At 41.2% G+C, this 16,286-nt stretch overlaps 1 protein-coding gene across 1 annotated transcript; it reads left to right on the top strand.

Annotated features, from left to right (window-relative positions):
• Positions 1 to 3,815: 3,815 nt before the first annotated feature.
• sall1a (spalt-like transcription factor 1a) lies at positions 3,816 to 13,768 on the top strand. The gene is made up of 3 exons (XM_033991076.2): positions 3,816 to 4,556; positions 8,608 to 11,993; positions 12,516 to 13,768. The coding sequence occupies exons 1-3, from the start codon at positions 4,484 to 4,486 to the stop codon at positions 12,954 to 12,956; spliced, it is 3,900 nt and encodes a 1,299-aa protein (XP_033846967.1). The 5' UTR covers positions 3,816 to 4,483; the 3' UTR covers positions 12,957 to 13,768.
• The last annotated feature ends 2,518 nt before the right edge of the window (positions 13,769 to 16,286 follow it).

Genomic DNA, 16,286 nt, shown 5'->3' with positions numbered 1-16,286 from the left:
TTGTGAGATAGGACTATTTAGTTAGGACTAGTAAATACGCACTTTTTATATTCTTTTTCCTGTTTTTGTATAACTTTGTCATATTGTAACATAAATCATTCATGGCCTGCATTTGTAACCTGTCTGGGAGTTTTGCACTGTACAGTTTATTGAATCCAGTCCCGCCCCTGTGGTATCTCTCCCAGGTGACAGTAAGTCTGGCGTCGTCTATTCCCTCCCGCTCGCTCGCTCTGGGCCAATCAGGGACAAGCTGCAGATCAATAGGTTGCGTTTTCCCCCACCAGCCCCATTTCTCAGCCTAGGACACTGATGCTTACTATCAATAGCAATAAGGGGCTGCCTTAGACACAGTTAACTGTTGGTCGACCAGCACAACTGTCTGGCAGCAGTTGATAAACATCTTGAGCGCAGAGTCAAAGAGAATAAACCACTTAATATGTTAGAACTTTGTGGAGTGTTTACAGTAGGAAGAAGAGGGGCGAGAGGGTTGTGTAGTCATAGTGTATCTGCATGTCCAACTTACAGTACTTTTAAGAACTTAATGTATTTTTTTTTCAAAGTCTATTTTTGTTGTGCCCAAAAAGACATCCAATCTCAAATTTCATTGGTGGTGTAAAGTAATGTGAGTAATTTCTTCAAGATGTTTTTGGTAACCCCCAGCCCTAGTAATGTGACTGAGTGTAATCCAGCTCCATTCTGTGAAATATCTAACAACCTAAGCATCTCTTGCCACGTCTAAATATCATTTGTCAATGTCATATGAAAGCACATTGTGTTTTTCAAGGATACCGAAGGAACTAAAAGAGGAGTCTTGGTTGTCATCCAATGCCATGGTGTTTCCAGTTAAGGCAACTCAAGCGAGTATGTTTAATCAGATACAATCAAGTGAATCAAGATCATAACAAGTGGACGATATAATGATCACGGCTCAGTGTCTCTATCAATGCACAGGCAGTAATGAGAAACATTCTCATGAGAAGCTACATTTAAGGTTATACTTCTAAATGTACTGTATTCTATGTACTGTTCAGCTTTTTTGTTATGTCATATTGTCAAGTTATTAAAATGATGCTTATTACTTTGTGATATTCACTGAACTGTGTGCTTATCTATGCAAATTGATGGGTAACAAAAATCTTACTTTCTAAGAAGCTTTTGTGAAGGAGCTTTAATTTAAAGCTAAAAGCACATATAACAAATTTGAAGTTTGAGGTTGTGATAACTTTATAAATACAGAAAAGATGGGTGAGACAGCCACACCACAAAACCTTGTTGTCTGTTTTAGACTGTTGTACCTGAGATGCACACTATTTAATTAGAGGCTTTCTGACCACTGAACCTTCAAACCTTCATTGCCTTCTCTCCTTCTGATATTTGCTCCTGAGGCAAAGGTGGCCTATGACAGAGGAGTGCAGTCTGTAACTGCAACGGAGATTGTGTAAAAGCAAACAGGGCCCATTGATACGGGGTGAGCTGCAGGAAGTTGTCAGGGGCACAAAGGAAGGAGAGGATGAGCGAGACAAGTGGTGGCAGGGCTGTGGAGGACAATACACATCCCCTGATCTCTTCATTAATGGAGGCCATCCTTTGCTGCTGCAGCAGCAGGTACTGCATTCTAATGCACTCCATTTTTCACACAGAAATCTTTACCAATGAGGTATACTAAAGACATACCAGAAACCATACTACAGCATTTACTACATTGTATGAAACCTGTAGATTTGTAATGTCATAATCAAAAGAAGTCTCCATATATGCTACAGTTAACTTTGGTGTCAGCAGGACAGAAGGAAATGTGGCCCTATTTCTTGATTTCTTTAAGCATGAGACCAGCTTACAACAATCTCTTTAATCAAGCTCCTAATCCTCGTGCAAGACGTCAGTGTGCACGACGGCTTGAGGCATCTCCATATTTGCTTTGGGAGGATGAGGTTTAAGCTCACGCAATAATCAAGCAAAACATGCATTTTATGATATTACATATTTGTTAAATTCACTTTTTTCTGTCCGTACATTAATGTATACATATATCGGCCCTTGTTGGGTTATACACTGCAGTTTATCTGAGCATAGTGTAAGTCCACTGCGACCGCAGCACTTTATCTGTTTAGCCCGTTTCCCCGCTTTCTTCTGCCGTTATCTCAGACTCGCACTCTCAGGCGCGTGCTCGTGTGTCTAAGGCCCTGGTGCAGCTCGCTGTTTGCAGACGCGTCGCGTGGCTGCGTAAAGTAGACTAGCACGTGTTGAATGTGGAGTGAGGAGGGCTGTAGAGCAGCGCGCTCCTGCAGCTCTGTCGTGGCATCAGTGGCTAAAATGCGCAGGCCTTTGCGCGTCTGGAAAGATACAGTGACTGTGATCAGTGGAAGAAAATGGTTCGTGAGTGGCATTACATTTTGTAAATAATATTTATTTTATTAAACAAATTATAAGAGAAAATGACTGTTGAAGATTATGTTTGCGGTTGTGCTCTTTGTAGGAAGTATTCCCACTGTCCTGGGAGCGTGTGACTGTTAACAGTATCCTCCTCGACTTCGTTCTCAAATGAATCCCATTTAAAATGTCTCGCGCTCGGCTGGACTGCAAATCACCCTGTTTACAATCTCACACCAACACTCACATCAATTAAGCGCTCATTGATTTTCCCGCCCGGGACATTACAATATTGCACAGGCCTTTTTCCTCTTGCACTCATAATTGCGTGCGCTTTTGCGATGAGTATAATTTATAATGCGCTATAGCCTCATTTCTCTAATCAGTGCTTACAGTGTCTCAGGTAGCCTATTATTTTGTGAAAAAACATATTTTATAGAGTCGTGTTTTGAAATGTTGTGGAGCGTCAGTGTTTGATTCCCTGACTGCTCCATGAATAAGTAAATAGTGGAGGCAAGTCGAAACTAAAAGATAGCTGACACGAGAGAGGAGCAGATCCATCTCGCCTGCAGCTGCTCGTTAAATATTCAGTGAAAAATAATGGCATCCCGGCCATCACCTATGGTAACGTTATTATGTTCATTCCTCAAAATCAGCCCCACTGAAAGCTTCGTTTATCTTTTCCTTGTAATAAATCTAGTGAGAGGAGGCGCTCCACTGGGACCTCTTGCCCTTAACACATCGCTCTCACGTCTGTTTCTATTGACAGTGCAACAATATAATAATAATAATAATAATAATAATAATAATAATAATAATAATAATAATAATAATAATAATATTATTATTATTATTATTCATAAACGTCATAATATTTGGCATTATACATTAAGGTATTTTATCAAATGACACAAATCATGTTGACTGAAGACTATCAGCCTATATAAAGATATAAAGATGAATTTTCAAAAACGTATCAAGGATACGAAAATATATCTGGAAGATAATTTTGCCGACTAAACTCAACCAAAAAAATGAACCGTTTAAAGAAAAAAAATCAATTTTTTCTTTGACATACAGGCCGCGGCTTCCTCGGCGTAATTTCATACGTGTTACTTAGTCTATACACGCTGATGCAGTAGATTTGAGAAACATATTTAAAAAGACTGCTTTGTGGGGAAAACGCATGACAAAAGTTCACCTTATGAAAGCGCAGTCTAGCTCTGTGGTGCGCTCTGGTCACTAGTGCGCGCCACGCTCCTAGCTCCAGAGTGACGAATGGGTGTAGGGAGGGAAAGAGAGAGAGAGGAGAGAGCTAGAGGGGATGGCTGGTGATGAAGGGGTGGAAGTGAGGGTGGGTGACTGAACAGCCCTGTGGCCAATCAGCTCCCGTGTGGGTGGGGCAATCTGTATTGGTCCCAGCGCTGCACGGGCCCTCAAAGTTTGTTTATTCGCGGAATGCAGTGTGTGATGAAAACGTGTTCGTTAAGCAAAGACTTTTACTACTAAAAAATCAAGTCAAATCACAGCCGCGGGACACTGGATCTCTGCCTCGGGATAACGCTGTGTGTTTGTGAGAGCTCCTGGTGGACAAGGCACGCAACGGCCACGCACGGGACATGTGTTTTGCCGAGACTTTTGAAGTCCGAAAAGTGCGTAAAGAAGACAAGGGACTGCCTGGTGACTGGTTCAGATTCAGAGTGTGGGCAAAGTTAGCGAACTAACTAAGAAGTAAGTGCTGCCTGGAGATGCTGACTGCCAGCGTCCAACTGTGACTCTCACGTAGCAAGGGGTTAACGCGCGTCCACGGGGAGTTGGGACAAGCTCTGCCTTTCCTTCGTTCGGATCAACTCATTGGGTGGGAGCTGAAAGAGAGACAAGAGTCCCCAGCAAATCAGGAGCTAATTGATTAAAGAGACTTCATTTGAATAGGAGGGGGGCTGGCGAAGTGCCAATCGCCTTTCAAACAAGCCCCCTCCGTATGATTAATCGCGCAGCATTATTGATAATCATAACGGGGCACATGCGCGGTGGATGGGCTCCATTTACGTAATTTTTCAGAGGGGTTTTGTACTCATTTTTTTATTCGGCGCCTGCTGATGTGCCAGCCAGCATGTCGCGGAGGAAACAAGCGAAGCCGCAACACTTCCAGTCGGACCCTCTTCTGCCTCTACCCGAGCACAATGGTAAGTCCACCCGCAGAGCACCGGGCATCCACATTTTATACACTTTAGGACTTTCAACAAGTCTCCTCACTTTATTTATCTTTACTTCTTTATATCATTAGTATTCTCTTTTCTGTTGGAAACAACTTGGTTATATACCAACACCTCCAACTCTTATCACATTTTAAAGAGTGTGTTCCTTTTTTCAGAAAATAGTCTTTACGAAGTCGTATTTCCTTTACGCACGGGGAATCTAGGTTTAATTTAAGTTAGAAGTGTTTAAGGATACGTTTAATGGTTGCCTTTAATGGTTATTAGTAGAACTAAGTAAAACTCATGCTTCAAGTGTCTTCAGTCCATCGCATCTTGTCCGCGCCCGTGGAGCCAAACCGTCCCGCGCGCCGCTCCCTGCTCTTCCCTCGAACTTTCCTCGTTCTCTGACTGGGACAGTTTTTGTCGCATGGTGAGATGTTAGCCCTTGTTTAACGACCATTTTTTTGTTTTACGTTTCGTGTAAAGAAGTAAATGTGTTTAAAATGTAGTTTTCTCGTGTTTGTGCGTTTATTGTCTTCCGATGATTAGACTGTGCCTCTTCGGGAGACTATTAATCATTTATCAAAATACAACGATCACTGTCAGGTATTGCCGAGTGTTCTTTCTTTTTTTAACTCTACTTATTAAAACATCTTTGTGCAGTTGTGGCTTTGCTCAGGTAAATCATAACTTTGACGCACACCGTCTCCAGTTCTAAACTTTCCTTTAGCTCAAAAAAGTTCGTTGATTAAAATTACGGACGGTTAAACGTTGAAAAGCTTTTTTCTCAATAGTAACAATATTGAGGTAAAATTATGCATAATAATGATCAAAATTTGTTGAAGAAAAGGGCCTTTTGTAAAAGAGTAAATGCTCATCATAGTCAGAAAAACACCAAATAAAGTAACGAACTGGTTCAAGTAAATATCTTTAAACTTTAAACTTTGGTGTGTGATCGTCACATTTTCCTCAAAACGTTTTATTTAGACTAACCTCTAATATAGCGTTGTACATTTTTAACAGTCTACAAACAGGGCTTAATAAAACAGTTAAACAAGTTTGCTTGGAGAAAATATTTACTGGTTATCTGCACTAATGTTGCAATTATTGTAAATATGCAGTATTTAATTTGCCAAGCAAAATATTTAGAGGCCATTCAACTTTTTGAAAATACAACACTGTTTTCACTTGGATTTATTCAATTATGTGGAATGGAATTAACATCAAGTTATTTCTTGTCTTCTAATTGTTCTGTACACTCATATACAGCCATTCTCATCAACTTTTCTCTATGCACAGTCCTGTGTGTGACTGTTATGGTCAGTCCTTGTCTAAGTGTGTGAGGTGGAAGTGGACATAGAAAGTGTGTTTGGATCCTGGGAGGTCGCTGCGAGAGCCACAGAGGGTGGTTTGTGCTGCTATTTTAACCTTTGCTTGTGTCCCTGTGTGCGGAGGTGAGCAGAGTTCAGACTGCAGTGTGTTCCCTGTGGGTCACCATTGACCCTGCTGTTCGGAGTCTTCTCCCTAAGTGTGTGTGCGTGTGAACAGGGCCTTATCAATGCTGTGGCCATCCCCTTTCACCCTATCACAGTGGCCCCCTGTAGATTGACCCCCTCTGCAAACACAGCGCTCTAACTTGTCATTTTGCCAGTGTTTATTCGACATGGGCCTAGGTGTAGCCCCAGGACTCGCCTTTTCCCTCCCCCTGAGCTTTAAGCATGTCATCAGGGCATCACTGCAGTGTGTAGACGGCCACGGCTTTAGTGGAGCCCATCTACTGTTCAGTGGAACGAGTCTTTAGCCGAGCAGAAACTCTGCTGAAGTTACAAGTGTCAATGAGCTCCCTGAGGCCTCCAACAAAATAATGTAGGACCTTTTCATTTTTTTCTTTGAGTAAACCTGGCTTTTCCTTTTTAGACATAGTTTTACCAGATTTGTCCTCTGTTCTTTGTGCGCGCTGATGTCTTTCACTTCTCGGCACTGCTTTGCATGGGCGTTCTATACAACCAGCCAAGTTCATCTTTGTAGAAATAGACTGTCTTAGCTTTGTTTTAATTCAGATCTAAGCCGCTCTACTTAAGGAATTAAGCTTTCCCGTAGCATTTGTCTTCTTATCTCCTGTAGCTGTGAATTTAAATTGAATCTTTTTCTACGTACTAATAAAAAAATCTATATGTATATTTTCAATGTATGCACTTAAAGGAAATTATTAAGCAAAATAAAAATGTAATTAAAATCATCATCGGCCATTAAAACTGAATTATGAATATATGAAACATTAACCATTCTAAACATATTTAAAAATATCGTCAAGCGTAATGTCTCAAATAACTTTATGTACTGGTAAGAAAATAGATCATTTATTTCTTAAATTAAATTAACACTTTTTTGTTAACACAAATTAGCCCATAGTGTTTTTGACATATTATTTTTGTATATTTTCTCTTCATCTGAGCTAAAACTTTTATGTGACATAAATTGAGCTTGTTTGCTAAATATAGTGAAAGCTTTTGTGTAGTTGTACTTTACCTATATTTCAACAATGTGACTTTTGCTGAAATCTTGACATGGTTTTGGACCAAGTTGAGAACCTTTTCTTTTGACTTAAAAATAAACAGTAACTAACAAATTCATTCCAATAATTTTTGCTTATCTTAACTGGTAAAATTCATTAGGAATATATTTTATACATTCTCTTATTCTCTTTAACTTTTTATAAAATGATGGTTGGTTGGTCGGCAGCTGGCTGAAAAGGGGATCTGATGTGGAAAGTTATCATTAAAGTTGACTCTTCCTTGTGTGCATGGTTTGGTGGTGTGAGGGCCGGGGTTTACTGTCATGGTAACTTTGCCTTATCTGATGTCTGTGAGTGGAGAAACATTGAGGGAGATAATCCCTGAATTGAACAGGATCTGCTTTGAGGCGACTCGGAGATGAGCAGGGCCAGGCTGTGCCGGCGAAGCCCGCCGCTCCCATGCTGCGCAAACAATAGGAAGGCATCCTGTCTCTCTGTGGGGCAGGGCTGCACTTCTCTGGTTTTCATTTGCAAATGAATTCTTGGCCCTGATGAAAGTGTGGAGGGGCCAGAGCCACAAAGAAAGGGATTCATAGAGAAATGCAATTTGTAAATCAACTTGTATGTTAAACAGTGGAATTTGAGAGCGACAAAGAATGAATGAGGACAAGTCTGGAACACAGCAGTAGTGCTGGGGGCATAGTGTCATTTTAATAAATAGACAAACATTTTCAAAAGTTGAGGGTTTTAAAAAGAGAATGATTCATTCTTAACAAAAGCTGAATTGTCTTTGAGGTGTTGTTTGGAATGTGTTGTTTTTTTACTATTGCATGTTTTTTGTTTTTTTTAAGCATGTTTTTGTCTGCATTGAAAATAAATTAAAGAAAAACTTCAATACTTTTTTCATATGAATAATAATTGCATTAGTCCTTATTGTGGTTTAATCTTTATGAAACATGATTGTGCGACAAGCGCATTTATTCATTCCTTTGTGATTGGAGCTTGAGTGGATACAAATTGGTTTAGTGACACAGATAAACTGTCAAAGATGTCTAGTTGGCTGAAAATGAGGCTGGTTGACAGCAAATTGAAAGTCTAATAAGTCCTTCAAATGCTTGATTTTTTGCAGAGTGAACAAGTAGATTTTGAAGGGCAGTAGTTATTGGAAATCAATGGACTTTTATGAAATTCCATTAAGAATCGATGTCCTCACTTCATTCTGTTCTATATTTTGAACAGATTATGTAAAAAAAAATTATTACCTTTAGTTAAAACCCACATGTACAAGGATCAATTTTAAGCAAAATTTGAGTAGTACGCATTGATTTTGCATCACTTTTGTATCACCTTGCAGAGGCCACTGCCAATTTTTTTACTTTTTTGTTTGTTGCTTCTTTTTTGCTTCTAATTGTTATTTATTATCAGAGTGTACACAGGATAAACAAGAATAGGAGAGATAAAGGAATAAAACTGAATATACATTTAGATTCTAATCAAAATGTTTCTGTTTTCTCTTTTTTTTAGGGGATGCAGAACTTTGTTCAGAGGAAGCCCCCCTCAAGGACTCAGATGCCCACGTCTGCAACAGATGTTGTGCTGAGTTCTTTGAACTATTCGATCTTGAGGAGCATCAGAAAATTTGCACTAAAAATCAGTTAGTTCTGATAGTTAATGAGAATCCTGCCTCTCCTGCTGGAACATTTTCACCTGGATCGCCCCATAATCCTGATGACCAGATGAATGACGCAGTGAATATCACTGACCACACTGAGTCCAGTCCTCTTCTGGAGCCCTGCGCTCTTGACAAAGATGAATCTATGGATGTGGACGTTTCAGGAATGAGCAGTGGCCATGAGGAGGATGGTAGTCACACAGAGAGTGCTAGCCCTGTACACACTGGCAGCAGGGGAGCATCAGGTCCTGCCGTTGGCACGTCACCTATTTCTGCCCCTCTACCTCAGCTCAGTAACCTGGCTGAATTGGGAAACTTTTCGATGATCAATAGTAATGTCATAATTGAGAATTTGCAAAGCACCAAAGTGGCTGTAGCTCAATTCTCTCAAGAAGCCCGTGGGGGGGCAGGGCCAAGAGTGGCAGTGCCGGCCCTGATGGAGCAACTCCTAGCACTACAGCAACAACAAATCCACCAGCTTCAACTAATTGAACAGATTCGCCACCAGATATTGCTTTTGGCCTCACAGTCCCCAGAGATGCAGACAGCACCCACCTCTGCAGCGGGCAGTGGAGGTTCAGCAGCCAGCCCTCTGACCACTCTCAGCTCCCACCTCTCTCAACAGCTGGCTGCAGCTGCAGGCCTTGCCCAGAACCTGGCCAGTCAGTCAGCCAACATCAGCAGCCTGAAACAACTGGCTGCCGCAGCACAGCTACCTCAACCCACCCCCTGCAGCAGTGAGAAGTCTCATAGCATGAGCACATTGGGCCAAACTACAGGTCCCCAATCCTCTGACAAGAGGCCAGCTCATGTCAGTAGTCTACACTCTCAGCTCAGCAGCTCTCCACTAGTGAAGTCCTCCACACCAGCGTTTGGCATAGGTAATTTGTTAAGCTCTGCAGTGAATCCCCTACTACCTCAGCCCCCACCTGGAAATCCCATGTTCGCAAGTTCTCTTCCAAGTGTTGGTACCACCGTAGAGGACCTCAACTCTTTAGCAGCTTTGGCCCAGGCAAGGCAAGCCAAAGGCAAGCCACCCAATGTCACTTCCTTTGAACATAAGAGCAGCTCGGATGAGGCGTTCTTTAAGCATAAGTGTAGGTTTTGTGGTAAAGTGTTTGGAAGTGACAGTGCCTTGCAAATCCACTTGCGCTCTCACACTGGCGAGAGGCCATATAAATGCAACATCTGTGGCAACAGGTTCTCTACTCGTGGAAACCTAAAGGTACATTTCCAGCGTCACAAAGAAAAATATCCACACATCCAGATGAACCCCTACCCAGTTCCCGAACATTTAGACAACATCCCGACCAGCACGGGTATTCCTTATGGTATGTCCATGCCCCCTGAGAAACCTGTCACCAGCTGGCTAGACAGCAAACCTGTGCTGCCCACACTAACTTCCTCAGTTGGCATGCTGCTTCCACCAACTATGCCAAGCCTCCCACATTTCATTAAAAAAGAAGATCACTCAATAGCCATAATGAGCCCTTCTGTTACAGCAAAGAGTGACATTGGTGCTGCAGAACCCTCTGCAAAAAGTGACGGGGCATCTGAAGAAGGTGAAGGAGCAACTCTGCCTACCTCAAATGGGAAGAATGAAGAGGGCAGCCAATCCTCAGGCGTAATGACAAATGTTAGCTCTGCCTCTGATAGCACTGCTGAATACACCACATCCAATAGCCCACCCATGATGACCAACCCACTCATGCCTCTCATGTCTGAGCAGTTCAAGGCTAAATTCCCCTTTGGCGGCATCCTGGATCCTCTCCAGGGGTCAGAGACGTCCAAACTTCAGCAGCTTGTGGAAAACATTGACAGAAAAGTGACAGATCCTAATGAATGTGTCATCTGTCACAGAGTACTGAGTTGCCAAAGCGCACTAAAAATGCACTATCGTACACACACAGGGGAACGGCCTTTTAAATGTAAAATCTGTGGACGGGCGTTTACTACCAAGGGCAATCTAAAGACACACTACAGTGTCCACAGAGCCATGCCTCCTCTAAGAGTGCAGCACTCCTGTCCTATTTGTCAGAAGAAATTCACAAATGCTGTGGTTTTACAGCAACATATCCGCATGCATATGGGTGGTCAGATCCCTAATACCCCATTGCCCGACAGTTACCCTGAATCCATGGCCTCTGACACTGGCTCATTTGATGAAAGGAACTATGATGATCTTGATAACTTTTCTGATGATTACACTGAAGGAATGGAGGAGGGTCCAGACAGCAGTGTGCCTGATACACCCAGGTCTGCGGATGCTTCCCATGACAGTCTGTGCAACTCCCCGGCTCCTCTGGATGTTGGAGGCCAGGAGGGGCATGAGCGAAACATTCAGCTGAACCCCCACAATAATGAGACGGAAGAGGTACAAACTAGCCAAGGGAAGACTGCTGCAAATGGTTCAGGTGATGGGGATTGTTTCACAAATGACTCCTCGTCACTGGGAGGAGATATTGAAAGCCAAAGTGCCGGAAGTCCAGCTGTATCAGAATCTACCTCCTCCATGCAAGCACCATCCCCAACTAATGTTCACCCTCAAATACGCAAGTCCCCTACGCTTGAAGAAAGGCACCACAGGCCCTTTTCCATGGAGCATACAAGTCTCTTACACTCTCAGCCTCCAAACACTGCCCTCGACCTGACTTCTGTCAATTCATCAAAAGACCCCCTTGGCATGATTTTCCCCTTCCGAGAACGCAGTGTCACTAAAAACACTTCTTGTGACATCTGTGGGAAAACCTTTGCATGTCAGAGTGCCTTGGACATTCATTATCGAAGCCATACCAAAGAACGACCTTTTATTTGCACGGCCTGTAACCGGGGTTTCTCAACTAAGGGCAACCTTAAACAGCACATGCTTACCCATCAAATGAGAGATCTGCCATCACAGCTGTTTGAACCATCCAACACTAACCTCTCCTCCAGCCCGACCCCTTCCCTGCTCTCCGTGGGACCACTCAGCAAACCTGAGGTGAACGGCTTCCTCCACAGCCTCCATCCAGAGAACAAGGACTTGCCCCCCAGTATGATCACATCCTCAGCCTCCACCTCCCCTGTGCTGTCTGCGCCCCCTCCCCGCAGGACACCCAAGCAGCACTTCTGTAACACCTGTGGGAAATGTTTCTCGTCCTCCAGTGCTCTGCAGATCCACGAGAGGACCCACACTGGGGAGAAGCCGTTTGCCTGCAGCATTTGTGGACGTGCTTTCACCACCAAAGGAAATCTCAAGGTAAATTCAAAATAATGTTATATTGTGCATCTTGGTTTTGAGCACTGTGTAGAACGGCTCTCTGAGCATTATTTCTATTATAAAGTGTTATTGTACACAATTTTCTCTTAAATTAAAGGGTATACACAAACATACAAACTGTACCTTTGTTGCTGTTGTATGTTTGTGATATATTATAATGCTCTGCTGTGTTAGATGGATATTGTATTGTAATTTCAAAGTATACAATTTATGATTCAGCAGTTTAAAAGGACGTTTGAATTCTGCATGTCTGACCCATATGCATCCAAATATTGTGGTTATGTGAATGTGGAAATTAAGGTTCAGAACAAAATAAGTTGTTTACTCCTACCTCACAAAGCACAAGGCAACTAACTTCTCTGTTGCGCCTAGGGTGTGAAACTATTTTAATTTGAAGGAGAGCATTATTATTTTTTTTTCCATTGCATCATCTCAGCCATAGCGGTTTAGTTTGTAAACATCATTCATTCTTTTCTCTTCTTTTTTTCTCTCCTCTCTCAGGTTCACATGGGCACTCACATGTGGAACAGTGCCCCTGCCAGACGGGGCCGTCGGCTCTCTGTGGATGGGCCCATGGCCTTCCTGGGAACAAATCCGGTCAAGTTTCCGGAACTTTTTCAGAAAGACATGGCATCAAGAGCTGGCAATGGGGACCCTGCCAGTTTTTGGAACCAGTATGCTGCAGCATTTTCTAATGGCCTTGCCATGAAAACAAATGAAATTTCTGTCATTCAGAATGGAGGACTTCCACCTATGTCGGGCGTTATAGGAAATGGTGGTAGCTCTCCCATTGGTGGCATGACTGGCAGCTTAGACAAGCTACACAGCACAGAGCCCAATGCTGCACTTGCAGGGCTGGAGAAAATGGCGAACACAGAGAATGGAGCTCACTTCCGCTTCACACGGTTCATGGAGGACAATAAAGAAATTGTAACCAGTTAAATAGTATGTGTATGCCCATAGTGACTATGATGATGCCTAAAGGCACAGTGTAATCATGTAAACACATACAGAATATGAGTAAGAACAAGACAGGGACAAAATCAAGTATCTGCTTTGCTCGCCATTGTATCTTTACAGACATCAGTGTGAAGACAAAGCTGCTTTTTGTACAATGTACATGTTATAGTTTTAATGAGCTTATTTATTAGTGGTTATAACCTTGCTTGAATCTAAATGGAAGCATTAACAGTTAGGTTTTTGTTTTAAGTGAGAATGGATGTGTGTGTGCTTTCAAGATGTACTTTTGAACTTTAGAAAAACTGGGTAGAGAACTTTACCTTGACATTAAATTATTTTCTGTCTGTAGTACCTATATTCGAACTGTCAATGTTCATGTGATGCATTATCCTTGTAATAAGCAAAGAAACTTGCTGTAAATAATGTATACTGATCCTCTGTAGACAGTCTAACCTCTGTGTGTCCATGCGCCCCCACTCTCCTCATCCAAGCAAGATGATGACTTTCAGGCAAAGTTCTTTTTGTTCACTTGTTACATTATTTAAAGAGGACTGGTATTTTGCATTTGCTTTATTTCAGTGTTTTAGAGTTTGGTTGTTACATTTCTGTTCATTGTACTAGTAACTTTTTAAATTACTTGTTTTTATCTGTAAAGTTTTTGTTCATTTGGGAATATTTGACTGGATGTCCTATATCTTGTTTTTGACAACCAATCAATTGAACAAAATTCTGAGGTTTCTAGGCTGGATTCTCACATTGCTGCTATGTTCCAGCGAACTCCTCACGCAAATCAAGAGCAAGTTCTAAGTCAAAGCTTGTGTAAATAGGTTCTCCCAAAAAATGTACAGAAACCTCACAGAAGTTCATCATTACATGGGAAAATAGTGTTTTTATAAGTATAAATAGCCTATGGGTTTGACAACCTTCGGACTGTTTCATGCACTTTCTTGGAAAGTTGAAAGATCTTTATGGGTCCAGTTTCTCTACACTTTAATACCTACTAACAACTAAGTTACTGTAAATCTTTACTCTAATAATCAAATACACCAGTTTTCCAAAAGAACAAAATGTGTGTGTGCCTTTATTCTCTCTTTTTTTAAATATTATTTTTGAAGCCTACTGCTGCTAGCCTACTTTTGTAAAGCTCAGCCTGATACCTGCGGACTCAGCGCGGACCTGCCGCTTAAACTCAGTGTCCTGCAACAACTGCGGCAGCGAACTTGGTGATACATACAATATTTCCTTTCATATAAAGCGTTGAGACAAAATACAGGCTACTTTTGTAACTTTTTGCTGCTCTTGCATTAAATGAGTGTGTTTAGCATTTTGTTGAAGAGCGTTCTTTTCCACGAGGTTCGCTCCGATCTGTGGCACAAAGCCTTAAAGGAAGCTGTCAAACCCATCCCACGGTTATCCGGATAAAGCCTTTGACGGCTTTCAAGGTATTTGCCTCGTCTTTTTTCTTCATACAAAGTGCATTTTTTCCCTTTTATATTTCAACAGCTGCATTTAATTTAACACATCGTTGCACATCCTGCTATGCAGGATCTGTTCATTTGTACTGAGCATCCCTGCGCGCGCCCTCTTTCTCTCCGCTACTTTGACTCCGCTGTCCCTCTGTTCTACACGCGCAAATTTCCTCCTATTTACGGCTTACGTCTGCGCTAAATGATGCTTAGCTACAGCCTGTTTTTAATACCGTGGGCACTTATTTAGCAGAGTATGGTTTTAGCGCACGCATTTGGGGGCAACCTACTAAAAACAAGCATTTCAGTGTTATTATTATTATATCAGAATTATTACAACAACAACAACAATAATAATAATAATAATGCTATTATTATTATTATTATTATTATTATTATTATTATTATTATTATTATTATTATTATTATTATTATTATTATTATTAAAATTCAAAATAATAATGACTATGACTACTGTATCCAACTATATTAGGAAGAGTCAATCAAATCTGGGCATTTATTTATTTTATCATTTAATAAAACATGTTGCTTAACATTACAGGCTCTGCTATTCACTCTAGTGTGCATAAAGCTTGTTTAATAAGCTTTGGGCCAGCTCCTCCTCACCTATCGATTGAGCTGTGCGGTATTACAGACACACTTGAATCTCAGGTGGCAAGAATGTGTACAATTGATCTCTTCCAGTGTGGCTCCCAGCAGTGACTCTGCTCCCTCAACAACACACAGCACCACAGGAAGATCTCCAAACCCAATGGCTGCACAGACAGAGAGGGGGAGTCCCAGTCAGCCCCACACAGTCTCAGCGATTACTGTGCTGCTGGTAGGCTCATCCTTCACTCTGCAGACAAAATCACTTCTCATTGGGCACATGTAGGATCAAAATGTATCCCTAAAATAGTGTGATCTGCACAGCATTTAGAAAGTTTTTTGTCTGTTGTGTACTAGTTATACACTCCACTTTAAACACAGGATCACAGCACTATAATAAGGCAATAATAATAATTTTATTTCTGTACATCAACTTTGCACTTCAACATTTTCAATTCAGAATTCAGTAAAAATAAATATATAAAAATAAATTTTATATATATATATATATATATATATATATATATATATATATATATATATATATATATATATATATATATATATATATATATATATATATATATATATATACTTATATATATATATATTTTCTTTTTCCCCCTATTTGATAAGTGTGCAATAATTCTTTACTGGCTATTATAATGTCTCTAATAACACTACTGTCATAAAGCATACTCTGTAGCTACAATTAAAAATGTATTTGTTTAGAGATTATAATATTAATATGTTACTGCAAAATTTGTTGTTATGAAGACGTTCTCTGAAATTTAGGGAATGTACGTTTTTGTTGTGTGTTTTGCAGAGGAGTGAAGCGGAGATGATCTTGAAAAGCTGCAGTCTCCTTGCGCATCCCGCGTGTAAGAGTGCACTATCACACTGAGTCGATGCTAGCTGTAGCCTGGGGCCCGGCTAGGACACCCCACTGAGGTTCTGGCCCACCGCTGGGAGATCAAAGAGCCATTCACAATGGTAAGCCTCATCGGACTATAGCCATGGTTGACTTTCTCCAGATGCCACACCTCACTGTCAGTCACACTGTTATCACGGACCTACTTAAAAACATATAGACATGTGGATGAGTGGATTGATGTTATTATATCATATACAGTAAATAATTTTGATATATTTTAAACATTTTGCGTAGTAACACTTTCATACAACACACACATTTAAGGATGATGTTTTCACATTTTTTGTAGATAAAGCTCTTCTT

This window comes from Periophthalmus magnuspinnatus, chromosome 3 (genome assembly GCF_009829125.3).
Source record: "Periophthalmus magnuspinnatus isolate fPerMag1 chromosome 3, fPerMag1.2.pri, whole genome shotgun sequence".
Lineage (NCBI taxonomy): Eukaryota > Metazoa > Chordata > Actinopteri > Gobiiformes > Gobiidae > Periophthalmus > Periophthalmus magnuspinnatus.
The sequence above is the reverse complement of the archived record's forward strand: the minus strand, read 5'-3'. Positions and strand labels throughout refer to the sequence as shown.